General features: G+C 36.0%; 1 protein-coding gene across 46 annotated transcripts in view; it reads right to left on the reverse strand.

Moving 5' to 3' along the window:
• Nucleotides 1-514: 514 nt before the first annotated feature.
• The window catches only part of CXXC5 (CXXC finger protein 5), a 167,571-nt gene continuing 141,814 nt past the window's right edge, over nucleotides 515-26,271 (reverse strand). For 27 of the 46 annotated variants that reach the window (XR_015733566.1, XM_087891248.1, XM_087891240.1 and 24 more), the window contains one exon: nucleotides 10,091-11,014. Coding sequence is in view for 29 of the 46 variants with exons in the window: in XM_087891248.1 (XP_087747374.1) it covers nucleotides 10,970-11,014 (45 nt within the window). In the remaining 17 variants the exon portion in view is untranslated. Of the gene's footprint in view, nucleotides 5,494-10,090; nucleotides 11,015-20,828; nucleotides 20,957-23,576; nucleotides 23,658-26,271 lie in introns of those variants that run through there. The other 19 variants (XR_015733563.1, XR_015733558.1, XR_015733554.1 and 16 more) reach the window with 3 other exon arrangements.

Consider the following 26,271-nt stretch of genomic DNA (forward strand, 5'->3'; position numbering starts at 1 on the left):
AAGGGGAAGGAAATGTCTAAAGCCAGACATTAAGAGGTTCTTCTGACATAAAAAATACTGCTGATGCAATTCCGAGTTACAAGAGTCTTCATTTTGCAAGTTTTGGGAATCCCACTGAGATTTCATCTGCTGCCACTGTATTTATCTGAGCAAAAGCTAACTCTTTCTGAAGTAATGGCCTCAAGAACCCAAAGTAGGAAAAATGTTCAGATCAACAAAACTGTCATAGCACTGTGTATTTTGGATTACTTCTGTGATGTCAAATCTGTCTGATGATTTTCCTGATTGCCCACTCCTCCTGCTCACTTCTGTATTCACATTACTTCCTTAATAAAAAATAGTCCAAAGTTGTTTGGGGTAGGGAAGAACAGAATCCAATATTCAAATAAAATAAATTAAGTGTATTGGCCTTTATGGGTTCTTGGGCAAGCCTCCTTTTCTCAGCTTTCTTCACATTTCCAGTATAAAGATAATAATACAAGATAGGGCTGCACTTAAAGATATACTCAACTAATAATGGAGAAGAGTTTGAAGTTTATTTACAATCTAAGACCAATCATTAAAAATACATCAAATACAGCTGATAAAACACATACTAAAAAAGGAATAGGTTTTCACAGTGGAAATTCTTAACAGTTTAAACAGCTAAAGGAATGTTAGGATGCTGTTTTATGCTTTGGGGGTGGAACTCAAGTGATATTATAGAAAAAAAATCAAAAAATTAACTCACAATCATAAACCAATTCAGTGACATATAATGATCTGGGATTTTGTCTATTCAGTTTGAATTTAAACATGCCATTCTGCCTAAATGTATAATCTAAAAGTGCTACACATTATGACTAATGTTTCTTTATATTTCACAAATGAATAAACTATAAATAATAAATTTATTAATAAATTATTATAATAATTACAGTATGGCATTATGCATTTTGCTGTTTGGATCAGTGGTGAGTGGAGAGAACCACCTCAGCTTTTCTATGGACTATGTACACTGGAATTTACACAATCCATTATTTGAAATCACTAGCTTTTTCAAAACCAGGTATTTTGGCAAAATTATTTCCTTAATTAAGAGCATTTCCGCACTAGCCATTTACAGTGTCACCCTGCCATTGCTACAGTGATATAAAGCTTGTCTTCATTACTGATTTATTGCCACAGCAATTGCTGGCCATGCTATAAATTGCTAGTGTAGAAAAGCTCTAAGAATAGAGTGGAAATGGAATGACCAGCTCCACATTCCTTGAATATTGCAAGGCATTTCTAAAAATCTGTATATTGATAAAGAACCCAGTTTTTATGAAGTTTTGTACAGAAATTAAATTCTATGTTATATGTTATTCTATGTTATAGAATAAATATTTCCTTGATTTCACTGTAATAATAGAACCTACTCAAAAGGAATCTGGGGATTTAAAAAGGAACAGCTGAGGGGTTTTTTATGTTATTTGGTAGGCAAATATGTGAAAGAATAAACTGTGTCTCCTGGTTTATTCATTTCACTCCTTCTCCAAGAGTCCAGATTTAGTAATTCAGGTCTTAGTAACCTGCAGACTGGCACACTTTCTTGAGGGTTGCAGAACCATGTTAGTCTGATGCAGTAAAAAACCATAAAGACTTTAGATAGCTAAGAGATGTATACTAAAGTAAACTTTAGGGACATGGAGATTCTATATACTTTTGTGTGGATAGCCTAGTGAGCCAATGTATCTGTGAGGAGTAGGATATATTGGCAGTTTGATCCTATCATGAATCCAAAGTAATACTCAGCTGATCCTGCTGACACCAGAAAAAGGGACAAATAAATGAATTAAGCAGACTAATGACTGTTAGATCCAGCTTATTTGAGAACGTTGTCAGTAGGGATAAGAATTGTGCCTGATAGAAAGTATTCAACATAACTAAAGAACATACCTGAACCCTTTTTGGCAGAAGGGTAGCAAAATTATAGAGTTAAGGAGTGATGAACTTTAGAAAGTGATTTTAATTGCTAAACCAAAGCCATCGTTTTCAGTAAAGCAGTAAATCCTAGCCAAAGTATGATCAGCATTAAGGGCAGGAGTGAAACAGGCAGGGGGGTTCCCTTTGCTTCCACTCTGTGTAAATTCCCTTTGTATGCAATGGCCTGCATTGCAGAGATTTTCCTCCTATCTTCTCTGCACTCCTCCCTAGGATCATTATGATGAAGTCATTGTGAATTAAGACCTTGCTGTAGAACCCAGCGGGCTGTTTCTGTGGCAAAAATCCAGTGACATGGTTGCAGGCTTTTAAATAGCACACTAGCAGTGCTGGAGAAAAAGCACTTCCCACAGCATAATTGTCATGTGAAAAGGGCACTACCATATGGGGGCCATTGGGCTGATTGCCTCTTTCTGTAATAAATCCCTTTGTGAGTTCCACAGGCTAGTGACTCGAATAACCTCTTTTTGCTTGACAGGCGCAAAGAACACAGTAGCACACAGTATTTGCTGATCAATATAGTGCATAACATCCTCAAGTGGACAATATAGCCTTCAAAAGGCCAAAGGAATACCATTACATTTCTGGAGAATATTATGTGGACCTATTTCAGTCAGGGGTTTTGTTGCAATATTGTACTGAGCTTGCTTAATCATCTGGATGGAAAACATATGCTGGAAAGTAGATGAAGAAGTTCAGCTCTGTAAATTCTCATGGCCTCTTGGTGGCTTTTGATACACAATTGTGGTATCCCTTAGGACCATTTGGCAGGACTGAACCTTGGAAACCCTGTTTTGTAATGATTCAGTACAATCGATAGGGAATTATTGTTCCACACCTTAACTGTTGACTCATGGTATTCCATTTTATATTTTACGCATCTTCAACATCTACATAAAACTACTGGGAGCTCTGGAATAGGATGTCATCAGAATGCTGAAATTCCCTGGTTCTACTACTTGTAGCCATCCAGTTGTTAACTCCAGTATTAATTAAGGAAGTAATTAGCACCACTGAATGCAGATTCAGAAAATAATCCAGTCAAGACACTGTTAACCAATATGAAATGGAATTTGGAGTTGGACTCCCAAAGACAGAACAAATCTGTCTGCTGGAAATCTGTGTTTCACTTGGAATGACAAATGGCAATTGTAGTACAAAGTGCAGCCACACCATTACACCCAAGTGTGCCAGCATAACCATGCCTTGATAGTTGCATAGGGCCCGATATAAAAAGTGTCCAGAAGTTGTCACTGAGACAAAATGTAGTAAAAATGTGAGAACTGGGCTGCTAAAGAGTGCAAAATACTGTACTGAACTGAAAGATTTGTACTATTTGCCAAATACTTTCTGAACTCCATTTAAATTATTAGCCATAAGAAACCTAAACAGCATAAAATCTGTCTAAGGGACATCTTGTTTCATTATGAATCTGATCTGCAGATGACCTTCTGAAGACATTGCTTTTAGAAGCTCATTTATATGGCTTGGTAAAGATGGCTTTGTCTGTATTTCTCCCAAGGCTATGGAATGCTGTCCCTTGGGAACTGTATTTGGCCTCATTCTCTCTGTCTTCAGAAAGCAGTAATGATACATCCGTTGTGTCAGGGCTTTAATGGTTAAGTAGCTTAATTTCTTAAATTTTCCAATATACTCTTCTAATTAAAAAATAAATAACCTGGCACATTACAAAGCAAAGTACTACCCTCTGACATTATCTTTATTTTCAAGTCTTCAGAGGGCCCACAAAATGGAGTGCTAATATCAGTCCCCAAAAGAAACCTGAAGATACATATATACAGTATTCTAGCACGATTGAGAAGGGAGAGTACATGTTGGCTGTATCCCTTGAGGCAAATCAGCGGCCTGCTTTTGAGAAGTGAAGGAGAGAGCTTAAAGTAGCCACCTGAATTGCCTACATGGGTATGTTTACTTGTTAAAGGTCCAAGATAGATCATAAGCTTCATCCCTCTTTGAGGATAGTGAAATGTCTTGTGTGTCAGAACCTCTGAACTTCATAGTTTTTTTGATCAGCAGGGAATGGGTAACTTCAGCTGTAATAAAATATTTTTTTGAAAAAACAGATGAGGTGCTTTAATGGGGAAGTTTGTATTAAAAATACATAATATACATAATATATAAAGGACTGACCTATTTTGATTAGGTCTAACAATGAGACTACTCCATTTCCAAATAAGTCCCATCCAGCAAGGATCCAGGAATGCTTGTTGGTGTACTGTGATAATGATGATGATTTTGGTATTTTCAGTTATCTGGAAGATTGTTCTAGTAGTTAATTTTGGTGAACTTCAAGCATTGCATAGAACATTGAGAAATGTTCACCCCAATTATTGCAGATTTAAGCCTGTGGACCATATTGAGGGTGCCACCTATCTTCATACCAAAACCTCCTAATTTTCAAATGGGAGTCTCTAAATGAGTGCTCTGGACTCACAAGAACCCCCACCCCCCCAAAAAACAGGAGTGCCTCTATGGTAGCCACAACTTTTAAGCTAGTCACATACATGGTATAGATGTTACTTTCATATTAAAGAACCACTTGAAAGTGTGGTATGTACGTATGTAAAATATCCGTGTATTATAAACTTTGCTCAGGAGCCTCTTGTACTCTTAAGCACTGCAGATAGAACTGGAGTGGCTATTTACTGAATAGCTACAGACAGAACCACTCCAAAATAGGGTCATCTATAGCACAAGTCCTCTAAACAAATGGGGTGTTCTGCAGTACTAATGTATTCCATATATTACTTGAAGTCTTCTGGAGAAGCACTAAACTAAGTCATCAAGACAAGTGTGACAGGGTGTAAAGATGACTTAAAGGGGAAGTCTTTGGATTCTTAACTGCTTAGGTCTTTCCACCTCTGTAATTATACAGATGGTATTGGCGATGTTGAAGCAATTTTATGTTGGATTGGCCTTTTGGTAAATTTGGAAGAGGGATTCTTGGAATAAACCAAAGGTCCTACATTTCCAAGATTTTTGGAAAGTAGAAACTCAGTCCTGAAGTTCCAGGTATCTTCACAGTTGTATGATTAAACTGAATGAACAATGAATGTATATCTTACATACAGATAATATGGTATTGGAAGATGAAGAACCACTTTTTCTACAAAACTTGTAAATTTTATCATTTTTGAGAGCAAGGCAACTATGTAGACACAGGAGGATGACTCAGAGCTTCTCTTGTGACACTCCATCTTGCATCCTGCAATTGCTTATGGATCTTGGTAGTTGTACCCTCAGCTATTTTATTAATTATATAAGTAATTGTTACTGCCTTTTCTGCGTTTTGATTCCTTTCTATCTCCATACATAAATTCCTGCATCACTGAACATTCTATGCTGATAAAAAAAAAAAAGCGGGGTTCTCCCAAACCCTTATACACTACAGATTAGAAAGTCTTCATCTGTTTAGATTAATGATGCATTTTCCATGCAAAATCTGGATCCTATTACACCATCAGTGCTCAACTTTTCATGCAGACTTATCATCAGGTATTCTTATTGCTGAAAGAGAAAAAGGCAAAAGATGAAAGCAAACTGTTTCTTATATCAAGCAATCACTATCACTAAGCAAGCTATATACCTTTGTTAGATGCAACATACTGTAACATTAATTGAAGGCTTATTGTTTTAGATAAGGGCTCTGCTGGATAAAAAGGAAAGCTACAAAAATGCACTAAACCAATAAATCAAGGAAATCTTATTACAAATGTCCTTTTATCTCATTACTGTCTGGTTCTCCCTGTACTGTGGAATACTGTTATCCTGAATTAATTATAAAAAAGTGGAAATTAAAACAAAACACAATCACCCATTTCCTTAGTTGTGCTGCTGCTTATTCCAAACAAGAAAACTGAGGACAGAGCTTATTAGAACTCTCAAATGCCTCAATGTTTCAAAAAAACCCACAAAACCTAAAAAGGGATTTACTTTAGCAGCAGAATGCCCAATTTTCATTTCAGTAGTGTAGATTTCAGGCCAGGCATCTTCAGTTATAAGGTTTTGTTAGGCAGTGATGGAAAACTTGCATGAAAGTCTAGAAAACTTCTCTCTAAGCAATTAATTCTGAATGAAATGATCCAACTATATAATTTGGTAAAGGGTATCTTATTGTTTCCTAATATGTTTCCTAATAAAATTGTTTCCTAATTCCTAGTATGATTTGATTGCTTATTGTACCGTATGACTGTCACTGGGTGTTGTGCCCTGTGATTTTTGATGAATGTATCTTGTCTTTTTATGTACACTGAGAGCATATGTACCAAAGACAAATTCCTTGTGTGTCCAATCACACTTGGCCAATAAAGAATCCTATTCCTTTTTATTCTATTCTAATAGGTTAATTTATCCCATTAAATAGGAATAGACTTTTAGTAAGAATTCAACAAAAACAATACACAAATTTTTCATAACACTTAACCTCTGGAATAACATCAATCTGAAAGATTATAGACTAGTTTATCCCAAGCATATCTTGACACATATTATGATTTTATCTCATCTCATTCAATAAATGATGGGTTCCTATATTTTGTTGAATCAGCGATTGATTACATTTACACTATTTACCTGTCACAAGAGCTCTCACAAAATGACTACCATCAAAAGCCTGGGTGCTCATAAGGCATCATTTACCAGAAGACAAATTGGTGTGGTTAACCCCATTACTTCTATAGGACATGCTTTTCCATCCCAGCTTACCTTTTTTATTTCCTGAGAAACAGGCAATTCCAAAATATCACTCAACTGTTCCAGACTTAGTATTCCTGGAAATAAAGCCTGCATGAGAGGCTGGTATTCTGCTTTGCTTCCTCTTTTCTTTTTATTAAAATATTTAGTAAACATGAAAGCATGAAACAACCAGTTACTGCTTAGGTGTCTGCCATTACAGTGTTACTCTTATTCCCCTATTCTACTAGCACCATTTTAAAGTTTTGTATATTGAACCTCAGAAGCACGTCAGAAGGTCTTATTTAAAAACATTTCCAGTGTTGAGTACTCACCTGGAAAGACACTTTAATTTGTTCACATTTAGGAAAGTTTATAAAATAAATAACAGCAACATGAAAGCACCCAAAACTGAAAATGATTAAATGACTAAGGCTGCAGATCTCTACATATGATCTCTACATATAAAATTTTTGACTTTATGGTTTTTGTGCAAAGTTATGGGGAAAATAATATGCACTTGCAAGTAGTTGACAGTATCCTTCATTTTATTTTGTGATATCTAGTAAAGCCATCCATGACCATGCAGAAAATAGGAAGTAGGCTCAAATGATATTTTTCTTTTTTCAATTTTCCACTTTTGGATATACCGTAGTTCCCTAAACAGCCTGAGATCAACAAGCAAGTACATGTGCATCATGCATAGTTCTCAGATTATTTACGTAGAGAAAAAAAATCCTTTTAGCTGGTGAACAAATCTGAGCATTTTAAGCAAATATATGATTCAATTTAATAAGATTTCAGAGCAGTGACCATATTTAAAGCTGTTCCAGTGACTTTTCTCCACCACTGATCCTCACCAGAATAAAACTTAGTCACCTAGGTCTGGAGAATAGACCTTTTTTCTGTTCTGTATCAGATACATCCTAACTAGCTAACCTATATCAATCTCCAATGCCATCTTGGCACTGCTTATCAGAAGGAAGAAGTGTTCTTAGAAATGGACTTGCATGAGTTCAAATTTAAGGAAGCATTATTAACTAAAGTGGGGATTGGAAGCATGACTGTTTGGCTTTCTTTTTAAACTATTCATAAGATAAACTGATGAGGAATAAACATTGCAATTCTTCAAGGTAATCCTAAAGTCAAAGCCAACTGGATAGACTCCATGTAAATTTGTTAAGTTGCAGAATCTATTTTCCTGTAGGCAATATCCATCCTGTATTCTGTATCGCAGATGAAACCTGGGTGTCCCATTACACTCACTTTTAGGAAAATTGTGTATCTTTTTCTCTCAGACTTCTACCTATAGATGGATAGAAGGGGAAGACTTACATTAGAGAGGTAAGAAGATTGGTCTCACCAATGTTCCAAAGAATCCATGTATCTTTCAAAATGAAATTGGGAGTCTCTGCTGACATATGCTATGACATTCTATATACATATATTTATCAAAAAAAGGAGGGCTGGCACATTGAATGGATAGTAAAGAGGAAGGGCACCCTATAAAATTATGATTTATGATTATTGTATTTTATAATTATGATTGTGATTAATCATTTGTTGCTTGCATGTACACTGAGAGCTTATGCACCAGAGACAAAGATTTCTCCTCTTCTCTTCTGACCTATTCTCTGGATTGTAGGAGACCATGAATGAACTACTATTATATTCCTCCAAAAACTAGAAAATGAATACAATCTGATGAGAAGCAGTATAAAGTTAAATGATCTTTTTGAAAAGGGTATCAAGAAGCCCAGAATCACTTAAAAGTCAGAGCAGAAAAGTATAAGAACTCATTAAGTACTGATTTACAAAGCATTTTGCAACTGTTTATACTCAATGTTCACTTGGTCACAGTAGCTTATCTATCAGTTCAAGGAGCCTGTAATCGGTATTAATTGTAGAAACAGTTTATCAATTTATAAACTGTTTGTACCAGTTAGATGTTTCTTTAATGTTTAAATATTTTGAAGCAGGGTTAAACATTCAGGTTAGAATTCATAGTTATCTAATTTGATGGTACAAGACCATTTCATACCCTAGTTTGTCCATTGTCCATCCCAGTAGCTAGGATACTTTAGCTTTTATTCATTTTCTTCTACAATCCAGACAGAATTAAAAATGTGGAGGAATACTGAATTGTAGGCTCACAAAAGCCTATCAGATACCCCACAAAATTTTACTTTGCATTGTCTATATCTTCACGTTTATATGTACATTTATGATTTGTGGTAGTTGTAAAGAAAGTGGCAACATATTCTTGTTTATTCACCAAAGTGAGTTAGGGGAGCTGGAGTTTTGGGCAAAACCTGGTTAAACTTGCACAATAATGGGGATCTCTCTCCTCATCTGCCAGCAATAAAATTACTTGTTGCTCTTATACCATGAAGGAAGAGAAAATTAAGAAGGATATTGTAGCCAAAACCACCAAACATGAAAAGCATTCTTGGCTCTCTTGGAATTCAGTATTAGTTGTCCTCTAGCTTCAATTTTTAATTCCACTAAAATGTTTGCTCAAATTTTATGAACTTGAGATAGCATGTTTCTTTATTGGCTATCTGCTCTTTTTCAAAAGTAGTATGTTTCATCTCTAAACATCCACCTAATATTTTTTATTGACAAAACAAACTTAAATACAATTGTTTGTTGCATATTGAGATTGCTTCATGAAATGTAAAGTTTATTAATGATTGTTTCTACAAAAAATTTTTAAAAAGTTAAAATGCAACATTATGGACTGATCCTTTGAATGATTAGCAACTTTGAGTGACTAGTGACCTGTGCTTTCTAAATTAAAAACAGGGATTGCTTTATTAAAGCAGCAGTCCCCAATCTTTCCACTTTGGCAGCCCGGCAAGTGGCAGCCCACACGTAAATGGAGTTTTTGCTCACACACAAAGCTCCACTTGTGTGAACGGTGAGCCTTTGCACTTGTGCATGAAGCTCCACTCGCGTGAGCTGAGGACACTTGAGCAGAGGAGGCTTGAGCTTGTGCATGAAGGTCCACTCGTATGAATGAAACTTCGTGTGCAAGCACCTGCCACTCAATTAAACAATGTTTAATTGTTTGTCTAACCAAACAGTTAATAAGGTTATACCAAACCCAGATTCAGTACATCATATATTTGTGGAATATGATCAGATCAGATAATCAATTATATATGTAGACTGCAGAAGGAAACATAAAATTATGCCATTCATACTGTTAAACATGTATAATACCTTATATGAAAAATAAGAACCAAAATGCTGAAGTATTATCAAACCCGCTCTGTTTAAATTTTTTGAGGCCAAGAAAGGCCAACATTGGAAAACATTATAGGAAAAAACAACATGTAACAGGTCATTTTAGACTTGGTACCCCCACCCAAGCAACCTGACATGCACCCAAGATGGACAGAATAATGAAGATGAAAACCATGACACAAAACATGCTTTCATTTTTATTCACAAAACAGCTTAGCTTGAATTGCTAGAACATTACAAACAGCCTTTCAATTAGAGATGGTAAGAAAGCAGGAGATGAAGGTTTTTCAACATAAAAAAGGACTTCAATATTTTTTCAGCACAGGTTCTGCAATAGCTTACATTGGAATTCCAGCAATATTTCCAAATGATCTCTAAATCATTGCAATTAGTTCTGGATTTACTATAGTATGTAATTTTATTTGTTCTAAATTTTATTAATTTTGCTTTTCTTTTTTAAAAATGCCAGTTTTAATATATTTCCATTTTATAAGACCAGACATCTTGCTGATTAAATCTCGTCTTATCTGTAGAATTAGGGAAAAGAAACTACCTTATTTTAAATATATGTTCATTTATAAACATGAATAGAGGCATTCTAGAAACTAGCCACACTATTTTTCTTTAATGATGGAAATCAATCAGATAAATGAAGAAACTGCTGTGCTAATTACAGTAGTGCGTATTAGTAACTAGATTTAAAAGGTTACTGTAAATTTACATTCTCTACACAAGAACTGCATCTTCCACACATAAACAACATCAACACCAAAACACAGGAAAACAAATTGATTGATTGTCCATATTCTATTACATCTTGATACTTTATGGATTCTTTTTAAAAAATTATTTGAAAACATTAATGCTTTACTAGTACTTAAAAGATGTTAAACAAATGCCAAAAATTATATTAAAAAAAGGAATGAAATCTGCAAGAAAATATTTTTGGTTCTAAAGGAGACATAGGCGCATCCATTTATTTCCGTCAAAAAATTCCTTGCCTGAGACAACACAAGCAAGCAGTGACATTGCACTGGAGGATAGAGCTTTGGGATTCTTGTTCCTATTGAAACCATCGGAATGCAGCACCTGTAGGAAGCATCACTTTCTGTAGAGACAGAAGAGAACAGAAGAGGGACACATGATAAGCAAGAATGAGAAAAACCAGCCCAGGACAGAGTTTAATTTTGTGACATCCAGCGCACTAGAACAGGAAGTGCCATTTTCCGACTGCAGTGTTCCCTATCACTTGAAGCTTGCGATAGTGTTCACAACTGCCTCCCATATTGTTTTTGCTTTCTGCTCCTGTCCAAGTTTTCTTGATAATTTTTCTTAGTACTCTTTTCCTACCCTTACTTTCTGCACCTCATCAAAACCTATAATCAATTCCATGATCTAGTCTTCTTTAAAAGAACCACTAATCCACATGCAAATTGTCCTTAAACTCTATTTCAACGTCTTCAAGAACTGCTAAAGGATGGAATAGAAACATTGATATTTCTTGTATGACCTCAAAATAAGAAGTTGTCATACACATAGTCTTGAAAAGAATTTACTATATTTAGTTAAGACTTCTGAGATTTGTATCACTTGAATCTTGCTACCCACCGTATATGTTAGTCCTTTTACAGTGGAATGTATTTCTCATGAATAAAGTATAATGTATTTCTGTTCAAATCAACTTGGTTTGGTGAAACTGTTGAAAGTCAGCATCAGGTTTCGAAATCTGTCCTTAGAAAATGAAGGCAATTCAATTCACAGGACAGGAGTGAGAAAGTAATGAGAAAAGGGTAAATTCTTAAAAATATTTACCAATACTCCAATTTCAGATCTTGAGGTTTCCAAGATTACAAGGGATGCCATTTGGAACATTCTACCAACATATATCTTTATACTATATGTGACTGATGAAGTTAATGACACACGTAAAAAAATAACAAGACAAAACTAAATTTGTGCTATTATATAGTATCCTAATTCTTAGTGCTACTCTGGGCAACTACATAATTTGGGCAGCTAATCTGGCAACTATAATAACTTTATCAAATCTTGTGACAAACAAAAGGTGTTTAAGTGATCCAATTTAATCAGTTTCCATGCTGCCAAAGAAACTCCTCAAGCATTCATGCCTTTATGCCCACTACACAATCCTGTGATTTAGGAAATATGTAGTTTCCTTCAATGACTGAAGAAGCCTTATGGTTAGACAGCAGAGCTCAGAATTTAGCATACTTTTGAGTAGACTGTGAGAGGATAATTCGTTATATGAAAGTGCTATCATATGTATGCTTTTTATTTCCTTCTCAAAACTCCTGTACAAAAATTAAGACATAAAAACCTCAATTTTAAGAACAAACTTTATCTATGAATATTTTTGGCTTAGTTAGATAAACTTTCAAGCAAATAAGTTTCTCTGCCTATGCAAAATGTTCTTTCTGGAGCTTTTATGCATGAAAAAAGCCCTTCTCCATGCTACTATACTTATGCAATGAGGTTTTCCCCACAACTCCACAATGCAAGTAAGACTTAGTCCATAAGAACAAAGAGCCAAGATTTCAGGTGGATGGAATATGGGTGTAAGTAACCTATGGTATTGTTGTTAAGAGTTTTCTGTGCTTTACACAAGAAGTAGAATAGCAAACTTGTAAGCTATACTAGAGGTGAGGCAGGTTGTCAGGTTAAAACAAAAAACCACCTGGCTGAATGAGGCACCTGTTCTTTCTCAAACATCCATAGAAAAGTGACCAGTTATGATGTCACTAATATGCAGATCTCTCAAAGAAAAGTGCCCATCAGAAAGGCTCTTAATGATATTCTGTCAAGGGTGAGATGTCAGTGAACTCTCAGGAAACAGGGAATTTCACTTTTATAGACAAGAAAGAGCATGGTGCTCACAACTCACAGTGCTGTACTTTAGGCAGAGAGAAGAAATGTTTCTTTAAACAGCATGAGAGCCCCATTCTACAGATATTTTTAAAAAAGTGGCATGTGTTGAATTCAGCAAGCTAAGACTTGCTGGACATCAAGGCAGAGGAGCTTCCCCAGGCATTAAGGGGTATGGGAAAAATATAAATGATAGTAAAGCATCCTGGCTCACATAAAACTCAGACTCAAGACATGTTAGCATAAAAGACATTAAAACCATTTATTTAGGATCCAAGTTCAAGTAACATAATTTAAAATACAGCACACCATTAATATATTATGTACATATATAATAAACATGCATATATAATGTATGTATATTGTTACATATGTAATGCATGTAATGTAATGTAATGTATGCTGTATTTTAAATTTTGTGAAATAGAATGAGGAAATGCCATGCAAGTTAGCAAATTATTAGCACTGAAAATGAAACAATCAAAGCAGCTACTTTCATTGATAAGCAAAGAGAGGTTCTCTTCACATCCCACACTATCTAAGTAGATAGCATTGAGTTGTCCACAAAGTAGATACTAGTACTGAAGAAAGTTATATGTTATTCACGCTTTTTAAAAAGACATATATTAACTACATTATTACAGAGGCAAACATTATCTGGAAAATGGGATATCCTCTGTAATCAAAATGTTAAAGACATTAAATTATAAATTGCTCCAGTACCCACAACAATCAACACCTCAAGAAAAGGAAAAACTGCAAAAGGCTTGCAATTTGGCTCCTTGCCTCACTGTGGTTACTTTAATCATCTACCATGTTACTAATCCAATACTGGTCCTAATTGTTTAAGTTCCATGGTGACTAAAATATATTTGGGAGATCCAAATCCATGAATCCCTAAATTATTTGATTTAAGATTCTTTAGGTCTGAAAATAGTTAAAGGATTTGAAGGGAGAGACATGCCAAATCTTTTCTATTCTATACCAATTCAGCGGATCCAAAACTAGTGGCAATTTTCTATATATCTTAGAAAAGATGCAGTTACCATTGGAATCCTAAAGGATGAAAATATTCAAAAAAAAATTGCCACCACTGCAGAATTTGCCATAGAAACTGAGCCTGCCATGCCAGAAATACAGTGAGACTTACCTGATTTATCCCACTTGAAATGTACTAATAATCAATTAAAAGCTCCCAGAAGTAATGAACAACAACAAAATCAAGCTCAGGATGACTCACAATAGAACCACATAATCAAGTCAGGCTTAGCTCAGGGAAGAATCACGTCTAACAGAATAACAGAGTTGGAAGGACCTTGGAGGTCTTCCAGTCCACTCCCTGCTCAAGCAGGAAACCCTGTATCATTTCAGACAAATGGTTGTCCAATCTCTTCTTAAAAATTTCCAGCGTTGGAGCATGCACAACTTCTGGAGGCAAGTTGTTCCACTGATTAATAGTTATAATTGTCAGGAAATTTCTCCTTAGTTCTAGGTTGCTTCTCTCCTTGATTAGTTTTCATTTATTGCTTCTTGTTCTGCCTTCAGGTGCTTTGGAGAATAGGTTGACTCCCTCTTCTTTGTGGTAGCCCCTTAAACATAGTTACATGCCTATCATGTCACTCCTAATACTTCTTTTCATTAAACTAGACATACCCAATTCCTGCAACTGTTCTTTGTATGTTTAAGCCTCCAGCCCCCAATCAACTTTGTTGCTCTTTTTTGTACTCTTTCGAGAATCTCATATCTTTTTTAGATTGTGGTGGCCAAAACTGGGTGCAATATTCCAAGTGTGGTCTTACCAATGCAATATAAAATGGTACTAACACTTCACATGATCTTGATTCTATTCCTCTGTGAAAGCAGCCTAGGACTGCATTGGCTTTTTTGGCAGCTGCAGCACACTGTTGGCTCATATTTAAGTGCCTGTCCACTAGGATCGAAATCCCTCTCGCAATTATCACTATTGACCCAGGTACCACCTATTCTACTATTGAGCCAGGTATCACCTGTGCATTTCTCATATGGTACTTGCCCTACAGAGCAGACACTTCCTTGAGCTTATCTTCTGGAGTGTTGGCTATTCCTACCTGTTTGGGGTTATCTGCAACTTTGATGAGTTCCATTCTATCCCATCGTCTAAATCACTGATGATGATATTGAAGAGTACTGGGCCTAAGGTAGAGCCTTTGGTTACCCCACTGAATTCTTCCCTCGATGTAGATGCAGTTTAATTAAGGGCGTATTAAAGAGCATTAGGGTCTTTAGCGCCTTGTGAAGGGTTGGCCAAGTAGGAAGCAACTGAATCTGAGGGAGTATGGTATCTGCTCTGAGGGCAGGTACCGCAAGAGTAGCCATATTTTCGGATTCCCATTAAACAACTTTGTTTGATAGAGGACCTTACCAACCTCCTCAGACTTTGTGGGGACAAGCAGAAATAACTGGAGATAAGTGGTTCTATAAATAAGCCTAGCCTGGGCCGTGAAAAGTGTTAAAGATACTAATGGGGACCTTGAACTACACACAGAAGTTCCTAGTACAGGTGTTAAGTTACATAGGTGTACAGAGACAAGCTAACAACTACCAGTGCCATACACTATGGACTAGCTGTAGCTTTCAAGTAGTCTTGAAAGGCAGCCCTATTTAAAATGCACTAATAACCAAATACTAGATGACCAAAAATTAAGTGACAGCAAATAGTGCTTATGGGTCAATGAATGGGTGAAAGTGGCATGTAAGATGTCTCTTATAAAGCCCTTCCTAATTGTACTGTTATTTGCTCAAGCAGGACCTGAGAATCTAGGAAAAACTCCAAATTCTACACCAAATCTGAAGGTACATTCTAGAACTGAAGGGTCCAGATATAGAAACAGACATTATCCCTTGTTGCTGTCACTTCCATACAGCACTTCAAATATCTGTAGATATCATAGCAAGATCCTTCACTATGCAATAAACTGAGTATTTCAAGTTTGGATGTTCTGCTTGTTAACAGAGGCCTAAAATTTGGAAATGGAGAAATGTGGTAAGACTGTAACTGCTTATCATTCAGAGGTCAATGAGTTTTTATAGATGCTTATGTAATAATAAGGATGTCTAATCATTAATACAGGGGGAAATAAAAACCCACTGGAAATTTAGATGAACAGCAATGAGAACCTTGCATTTCATGAAACTTCAAGCACAGCAGAAAGCCCAAAGGATGCACCCAAACTAAAAAAAAGTGATTTCCTATTATGAACAACTTGTTCCAGCAATAATAGAAAAGAAATGTGAGGATAATACTGACAAATCCTTGGATATCGATTCGGTTTGCCAATCTCTTCAAGTGAAAAAAAATGGATGCTGAAATCATCACAGATGAAATAACTAATGATGGAATTCCAATCCGTGCAAAAAATTCTAAGATCACAATCTAAAAAGCCTTTTCCATCTGATGGCAGCAGATGGCAGTGAATTAAAAACACTGCCTTCCTTAGTCAGAAACCCTCTGGTGATGCTAAAGATAGAATCAAAGCTGAACATGATCTATAAACATTAGAACCTGTAGGCTGATTTGATCTAGAAGACTGTGGTCTGATTTGCAGATAAAAGTTTCAATGCTAAGGGTAGGGTATTAAGCAGAAGAGGAACAAGGAATTGGGAGTAATTCCTAACTAAGCAGTAATTCTTTTTTTTTTTTACCCAGGCATTTCTTCATTTTTTCTCATTGAAAAGGCCTTATGCATTTAAAGGATGGTCCTGATATAACCTAATACATGCATCCTTCAACAAACCACAAGAAAAAGCACCATATGTATTGACGAAATTATGATTCATGAAACCCCCTTCAAGAAGCAATATGTTAGATATTTAGTTATACTAAGTTGTCAACAGACCAGTCTGGATGACTTATCACAGAAAATGAATGCTGACACATATTGAGATTTGGGTAAGTAGGTAGAATTCTTTCATTCATTTGTTTGTTTATTATTTTATGTCTTCAAGTCAATTTTTTAAAACTTTAAAACTTAGATAAGGTTTTTCAGGAGTGGTTTGCCACTGCCTTTCTATGACTGAAAAAGAGTGACTGGACCAAGGTCAACCAGCAGGCTTTGTGCCCAGTTTCTAGCTGCCTTAACCACTACACCAAACTGGCTGTCAAGTAGATAAAAAGGTGCAACCTTTTCCCATAAAAAAAATATGGCAGTGGGCTATGCACATGTGGTAGTTAGTGATCTGAAAAGAAACTGCTCTCATAGAAAAGGTTCTTGCTCAATGATATTCAATTGTTGTCTGTTACTGATCTACCAAAACAAAACAGGTGGAACGGGAAGAGCTCTGTTGTACAACTTGATATTATTATTTGCAGCACAAATAGTGTACAAATAGTTGTCAATTTACAACAATGAAAGTTATATTTTGGGCCACCATGAGATCCATCTTAGAAGCCACAGTCATGTTAGGAAATAAATAGATTTACCACAAGGTCAGCAAACACCCAGTCAAAAGATGAGACAAGATAACAAGATTTAGGATAAGCATAATGGTGAATATATCCTGAATCATTCTCATTATAACAAGAATAGTTTGCAAGAGGAAGGAGACCTGGCTGAAAATGTATAATGGAAGCAACTAGTTTCATATTTTGATCCATGGATGCAAGAACAAGAAACCTCAGGGCTCAGGAATCCATGTCATTATCTGTGTAAATGAGTAAAAGATTACAAAATAGCAACATGTCAAATCTATAAACTTCTTTATTGAATGAAGGAAAGGGGACAGACCAGCAGTATAGCAAGCCTGCAAACCTCTCTTGGACCTTATCTTCCAACATTACAACCACAAGAAACATGTTCTTTATAAGCAAGTCCTTCAGAATAGCAAAGAAAAGTAGTAAAGAGTGAACATTAGAGTTATCATAACACTACTGTAATAGGAATGACTGCACTCTAAAATTTACATTTCTTTTCTCTTGTTTTTGTGATGCTCCTCCTCATCAGAGCCAACTCCTTTGTACTTCAAGCAAGTGAGGAAATTCATACAAGAGTTAATCTCAGAAAAAATAAAACCTGATGTCAATTGCATCAAACTTCTTGTCAAAGTAGTGGGGCTGCTGGCTGCAGGCATTAGGTTTCTATATTGCAGAAACTTTAGCTACTGCAGATGCCACAGCAGAAATGTCATCCTGAAGGATACTTTGCCACTATGTAAAGGAGCCAGTGCCATGAACATCTGGCAGTCAGAATTATACACTTGTCCTCTAAACACACAAGTCCAAGAGAACATCTGTCAGAAGACGGTAATTGGATTCTACATTTAAGACTCTTATAAAATGAGACCTTTAGAGCCACAGGGAGGCCGAGGACACCAGAAATGTGATTGATGTGATAAAATAACAATGATTACACAAACTGGAAAAAGACATAAATGATGGAAAAATATAAAAGAAGGAACCGCTTCTCCAAATGATTGATCACAATATTGCTATGCATGTCAGAAGGAAATGAGATAGTGAACAGCACTTCCCAAGCATGTATACAGGAAGGTGGAAGAAGTGCCTTTTTCTTACTCAGCTAGAAATATTCTGATAATAACAAGGCATAGAACCCCCTTTGTTTGAAATATGGGAGGCAAAAAGGAGCTTATCCTAAATATATAATATTCTTAACAAGAAATTCAGAATGCAGTACTGCATGTGGAAAGCAATCTACTAACTTCAGCCTGGAACTAGGCAATCAGATATTCAGCTTCATCATATCTTAGAGAAATTAGAAAAGTGTGGAAACAGCCAGTTCTGTTCTAAGACTTACAGGAATTACCCATATAAATAGCACAGTCCATTCAGCTGAAATGAACTGGATTCGCAACCAATAACTATTCATTATCCTCTAGGCCTTTACTTGGATTGTGGCATTCCTGTCTCAAGGAATTAACCAGATGCTTGCTATTCCATTTGACATAATGAGGAACGATCTCAATAATTTTGTTTGCACTGAAACCAGTGCATTCTATTTTGCATAATTTCCCACTTATCAAATCTTATAGGAACATTTATAGAATATGGTTACAGCATGACATACTATTTGTACAAATAATTATGTAGCATCTAGAGATGATCACACCCTAATTCAAAAATTTAAAAGTGGGCCAAAAATAAATTCTGATTTGATTTCATAAATTAAAAGAACAAAAACTTTCATGTAAAAAAAAAAACACCACATGCATGAATTGCTTAAAAACAGTTCTTTACAGGTAAAATATCTGGTTTTGTCCTTTTGCACTGTCAAAGCAACCAGGAAGCACCATTATCTATTCAAATGTATATGGACAAATATTGTAATGATTTTGATCTGGTATGCTTGTAGTTAAATTGTATACACATATAACCTTAAAAATAAATTTCACTGAATTTAGTGAGGTTTACTCATAAATAAGACAACTTTATGATAGTTTAAATCTGGCTTAACTTTGTCTTATTTAAAACATTTGTTGAGAGCTCATTGCACCAACATTCAGATTTGTTTCATTTCTAAGGACATCCCTAAAAGGGTCAAATGTTATCTATTAATTATAGTTCTAACTTTGAATAAGCATTTTATATATCATAACTGCTATCCAAATTGGAATTAATCTAGAAAAAAAAAAGAAGAATTCAATTTAGCTGAGTGAACAATCATGACAAACAGCTCTTTGCTGCAAAAAAACCCCTCCCAATTTAGTTAGCAATGTAAATATCTCTGACTACAATGTCCTTAAATGAGGCATTGCAGCTTCTAAACAGGGGTTGGTTCTACTTACCTTTACTACCGGTTCGCAATGGGGCCATGCGCACTTCTGTGCATGCACAGAAGCTTCCTGATGATGTCGGGGTCGATGGACAGAGCCTCCCGCCGGTTTTACTACCGGTTCACTCTACATTGAAAATGTAGAGTGAACAAAATATTCACTCCCTCTTTTATGAATCAGATGAGTCAAATATATAAATGTACCCTGTTTCCCCCAAAATAAGACATCCCCTGATAATAAGCCCAATTGGGCTTTTGAGCGCATGGCAATAAGGCCAAGTGCTTATTTCAAGGTTTTAAAAAATATAAGACAGGGTCTTATTTTCAGGGAAACACGGTACTAGATTTACTGGCAAAACTCTAACTTCTTTTTGAGAGTGGTGTCCCTCTTCTTTTTATGAATGAGCCTGCACTCCAATATATTTTTTTAAAAAAAGTCAAATTGCCAAATATATAAGATACCGAAATGGGTAATCTGTGAGTCACAGATAAGGTAATTAAGTGTATTCAATTGTTTGCATTTTCGCTTAACATACTAGTTATCTAACCCCTCGTACAATGTTTTCCTGCTAAATGTTTGGACGGTCAACACTGAAGTATGATCCTAAGTGTGAGTTCAAGCATCTGAGTGTCACCAGTTGGACAAATCTAGTATACTTTAAAGATAAAAGGGCTGTTTATTCAGAAAATTACCCTTTAGAAATCATGTGTAGACATATAATCATATACAGAGGCAGTAGACCTCTGAAGAGCAGATGTTCTGAATATCTTGATGCCCTACTTTTGAGATTCCAAAGGCATCTGGTTGTGCTTCGGTTTGGTCTTGCAAACCAGATTTTTGGAGGGGGGGGTGTTGGAAAAGAAAGAGATTACATAATAAAGACAAGAAGTAGTTAATTTTTGTTGCATTTATTACCCCTAAGATTGAGATTAAAATAGCTTTACTCTGTGACAGAGAAGTGGGGAAGGGCATGGTCTCTGTCTTTGACAAGGACTTCTCTTCTATGCTTCTTTTCATTCACTAAATAGGTATCCACTGAGTTGTAAACATCAAAATTACAAAATGTTTTCCATTTAGATTATTTGCATTTTCAAGGGCAAAATGTTTAGTACATAGGACAACTATGCCTCAGCTCAAGAAGAGGAGCTCAAGAATAAGGGATATACCAAGTTATTTGTTGCAATCAGTGAACATTGTGGAACTTCATCTTATTCTGTCCTATTCGGGTATGATTAATGCTTTCAAAGGACCACTGATAAGCAATATGATATTACCAGGGTAGTTTAATATCCTCCTCCACTGGATATTCTATACAACATTCTTTACAAGTTCATCATGCAGCATTGTAATTTGTTCATAGATGTATGAAACACAGAAGTGCAGTGTTTTTCATTCTTTTCATCTGAAAATAAATTGCCAATTAAAATAAGCCTTATTATCAGTGATCAAGTGGCAAAAGGCAGGTAAGTATGCACAGGAAAATATAGCACACATTTTACAGGATTCTTTTTAACCATGGCTAATTAAATTAAGTGATAGTGATAGAGGTTTATAGGAAAGTAAACCATAAGATACGGTTTAAAACACTCAGTTACAAGCTTCATACAGCACACTAAATCAAAAACACACAAAGCAGATTAAGTCTTAAATGCAATATGTGGATCCAGCCAAAGGCTCCAAGCACTCCCAAGAATTCATGCATTTTATATTTTAACTTTCTTAAACTGGAGATGTTGATTTTTGCAGTATTTAAATTTAACAATGTCTAATCTGTTCTATTTATTTCACCTTAATTGTACAAAAGGGTGCAAGTTCTTTCCACATAGAGATATTATACTGAATGAAGGAACAATTCAGGAAAAACAAAGCCTGAGTAAAGAGCTGGATACAGAAATAAATCTACCTTGCAACATAAAACCAAAACTACTTTCAAAGAATTCTGGGCCTTCTGAATCTTTCTCAGACAAATATGATAACCACAACTGGATGTTATCATACTTGCTGCATATATAATTTTGCATTGTTCATTACCACCTCCGTTCTATAGATGAATTATTACTTTAAACATCTGAAAGCTGCATGCACTCATATATTCATACAAACAGACTTTGACTCTTTTTTGATCCTACAAATCACAGAAACTAGTATTTGGAGTTTCTAGAAAAGTAAGCATTTCAGTGTCTTTTTTTTATATTATCTTTCTACCTGTGGCTAAATTAATGCTTCATGGGGAACTAGATATATGTTGCATATTTGTAACTTATTGTAGAATTGCAGGATTCAGCATTTTCTTTGCATGTTTTTATTTGTCTAACAGCAGAATCACCATAGGATAATAGCACCTTGAGTACTCCCTAAATAGAAAATCAGGGCATACAATAAACAATACTATTGCTGGGAAGGCTTTAGTGATTTCTCAGTCAAAGACCTGGGTTATTATTTTATACATTTTGATCAAAAGTAAACATTTTAGAAAAATGTTTTCTCTAATAGCCAATACGGATTTCATCTAATGAGACTATGCTAATAGGTTAAGCATAGTTAATACACATTTTATATGTATATACAACTATCTGTATGTGATTTGTTGTGTTCCCTATCTCAAAAATAGGAATTGGCTCCAAAGGTACAAATTTGAAAATGAAAACAGTTTAATTTGAGAGAACTAGATAAACAATTTTGCTAAATCAATTGGGAGTAGACACGAAAAAGCTTGAAAGCAGAATAACAAGACTATCTGAATTGAAATATTTATTCATACTACATTAATATATACTAATCTCCTGACATTAATTGAGGTTCTATCTGGTCTTTATAAAGTTCATGCATGTATTGCAATATTAAGAGTTTGCTAGTTTTTAACTACACATTCTTCTAATCTTTGCACGAAGTTATTTATATTTTTCTTGAACATTCTATAGATTTATCATTGTGAAACAATCTATTACTTCAAGAATTATAAGAGGCAATTCTTCCTCTCCCTAGAGCAGGGGTCAGCAACCTGCGGCTCTGGAGCCGCATGTGGCTCTTTCACCCCTCTGCTGCGGCTCCCTGTCACTCAAATATGCATCACAACTGCCAATGTGTGACACCTGCCGGCATGCAATTCATTGAACTTTTCAACCCCCGATAGGCCAACCATGGATAAATCCAAGAAAAGTTAAGTTTCTGAAGAAAACAAAACATTTAATTCAACTACATATGCTAGTTTTGTGGCCGCTCAAGAAATAGTCAGGCACGGGAAGGGTTTTGTGGCTCCCGGTGTTTTCTTTTCTGTGGGAAATGGGTCCAAATGACTCTGAGTGTTTAAGGTTGCAGACCCCTGCCCTAGATTTAAAAAATGGAAGTATAGATTAAAAGAATTTCTGAAGACTCACAAACACTTTTGCACATATTTCTATGACATTAGCTTCCAGTTTCTTTAAAGGAGAATTTATTTTGCCAGTTATAGAACAGAATCAGATACCTCATTCAATAACATGTAAAGAATTTTTTAGTAAATAAAGAGCAAATCATTAATTAATTTTAAACTGCATAAGCACTTGATGAATTCCTTTTTTATACATCCCTAATGATGGAGGACCTGTTTTAGGCATTTCTCACTAACAAATTATGAATCAAAATACAGGTAGTCCTTGACCTACAAGAGTTCATTTAGTAACTGTTCAAAGTTACAACAGCATTGAAATGAAGGACTTATGATTACTTTTCACACTTATGACCATTGCAGCACCCCCATGGTCACATGATCAAAATTTAGACACTTGTCAACTGACTAATATTTCTGACAATTGCAATGTCCCAGGGTCATGTCATCCCCCTCTGCGACCTTCTGACAAGCAAAGACAATGGGGAAGCCAGATTCAATTAACCATGTTACTATCTTAACAACTGTGGCAAGAAAGGTGATAAAATGGGGCAAAACTCACTTAGCAACATAAATTTTGGTCTCAATTGTGGTGGTAAGTCAAGGACTACCTGTAAGAAGTCCTAGGATGGGAGTGAAGTGAAGAAATCCTTACTGTGAGATGATGACAGCTCTTGCAAATCAGAAGACAGGCAGCTCTGAACAATCAGGGACCACAATCCACTGACTCTGTGTCCTGTATTAATTAGACAGAGGAAGGACCTATTGGATTTTCTACTCAGGATGGATGCTTTTAAATAGCAATTTTAAATTTCTGATTTAAATCCCACAAAAATCTGATTTAAATACTTAACCAAAGAAATTGTCTCGATATGGTGGATACAAAGGCATACCTGAAAAATAATTAACAGAAACTGACAATTGCCTTAATCATTAAAGTATTTTTTTATGTATGAATACATACCTGCACCATGAAATGCAACAAAAAGAAACAGGATCAAATAAGACATGCACAAATCTGGCAACTGAATGAAGCTGTTTGTCAAAACTGACTTGGCTTCACTGTTGCTTGTACCTGATTTCAGCTCACAGTTTGCCAAACAGAAATGGGGTAAATTCCTAGGGAGGGGGGAGGTCTAACGAATGTATGAGCACCTTCTGCTGCCTGAGAAGAGATACCCATCAAGGACAGGTTCCAGTCTGTTCAAACAGCACAGACTGTTTTCCCAAAACAAAAGCACTGTCTGTAACTGGTTTTACCTATGCAGGTTTTCGTGGGAAAACCTCAGAACTGACTTTGCTTCTGCTGTACCTAGATTTCAATAAAGTTTTACTCTTGCTGAATTAATTGGACCAGGAGTTCCTTTTTTTAGAATGTGCCAACTGAGATGGTTCACACTGTTGATCCACATACCATTTTCATTATCTACTGTATTGTATTCTAATATACGGTACTTCTTTTCAATCTTTATATCTAGGAGACCACAGTTAAACTCAAGGCTTTGTGGGCAATTTTTCTACTGAGTTATAACTCCATAAGAAGACTCATCTTCATGATAAAAGGTAAGATTATGGGCCAGGTCCTTAAGAGACTACATTATGATTCTCTCTTTTATCTGGTTTGATAACTATAGGAATATGCATCTGGTTTTCCTACTGGCACTCTCTTTTTTATCCAAATGTTATTCACACAAGAACATAACCCACAAGAAATATTTTTGAGGCACATTTGCAACTTCTTGTGGTGAAACCTGATTGCCATATTATTATACTTTCAGACAAAGCAAAAAGCTAGCTCCCATGTTGCCTATTGTTGTCTTCATTCTTCATTATCCTGGTGATTCTTTCCCCATTGTTACAAAAATTAGTTTCCACTATTCTGCCCATCATGTAAGCCCAGACTGGACAAATTTATTGTTCTACTTGAACGGGTGGACACCATAGAAGTGCGATTAGTATCCCTTGAAGAAAAAGAAAAAACGCAGAAAAGCAAAGCACTAATATTCTGAAATCCTATCCCAACCCAACTACCGCAGCCGCAGATAACTGCTAATCCTGTAACATCTCCATCCTTGTCAAAGACGTGATTGAATGTGAACAGAAGTGTCCCAACACAATCTTATTTGGACTGGACCAACTTATTTGGATCAACGAATCCGATGACATCACAAAGATCCGTGACATCATCAACAACTTCCAGGCATCAACCATCATTCCCGATGAAATCATCGACATTTCCCATGATGGCCCTGAATTCAAGAACAGTGATGACTCAGCCGCCCCACACTTCTGCAGAGTCATTTGCAAGAGTGAAACTAGCAAACGCAAATTCATCTCCACAATAAACTCACTCGCCAAAAGCTGCACAAATAATAGGAAACTTAATTCACGGCCCAACCTGTCCATAGTACAAAGTGCTGGCACCCGCGAGCTTCGTTCGGAGCTCAAGAGACACCAGGATCAAGGAGAGACTGATCTGTACATAGACTGCATTAAATGCAGGACCAGTGGCCTGCGTCTCAACAACTGCCCTCCCAACAACTTAAATTAGGCATGCACACTTCCAACTTCTTCCAGGTCCACCACTACAGGTCTAAAATGCAAGTTACTTAACACAAGAAGCCTCGTAAACAGGACGCCCGAATTCCTCCTCCTCTTAAACGCGGCCCTATTTGACCTTATTTTTGTCTGCAAGACATGGTTGAATGTATCCTTTCCAGACTCCGTTATAAGTGACTATCACGTTTTCCAGTCTGATCGTGAAAACCGTAGAGGGGATGGTGTTTTTATCTTCTATAAAAAGTCCCTTGGTCTGAAAAAGATTTATGTTACACAGGAGCTTGCTCTTCCTGAGACCACTGTTTGTGAACTGTCTTTAAATACGTTCGTTTCTTGCTATGTTATAGAGCCCGATTACAACCTTGGTCATACGAACAAGTTAATTGCACTACTAACATGGGCAGCTTCCCTTTATCTTTCTTGGTGACCTCAATCTGCCTCTTATTAATTGGACCTTAAACGAATGTACAACCGAACCTATACATGCAACCCTGTACCATGCTGTTACGATGCTGGGGCTGGAGCAGTTGGTAACGAACAACACTAGGTTCAACAATTGCTTAGATCTCATCTTCTGCAATAGCTTAAACTCAATTTATGGCCTACAAGTTAAAGAATCTTTTTCCAACAGTGATCACAGTATGGTTTATTTTTGTCTCAACTTGTGTCCTTGCAAAGAGGGTCATAATGATGGGACTCCAAATTATAATTTTAAAAAAGCCAACTACAATTTCATAGCTGCCTCATCTCTTGGTTGGCACCTTTTGTTCACAGGTTGCAATACTGCAGAA

Source organism: Pantherophis guttatus, chromosome 3, assembly GCF_059756535.1.
Source record: "Pantherophis guttatus breed Tessera chromosome 3, ASM5975653v1, whole genome shotgun sequence".
Classification (NCBI taxonomy): Eukaryota; Metazoa; Chordata; class Lepidosauria; order Squamata; family Colubridae; genus Pantherophis; species Pantherophis guttatus.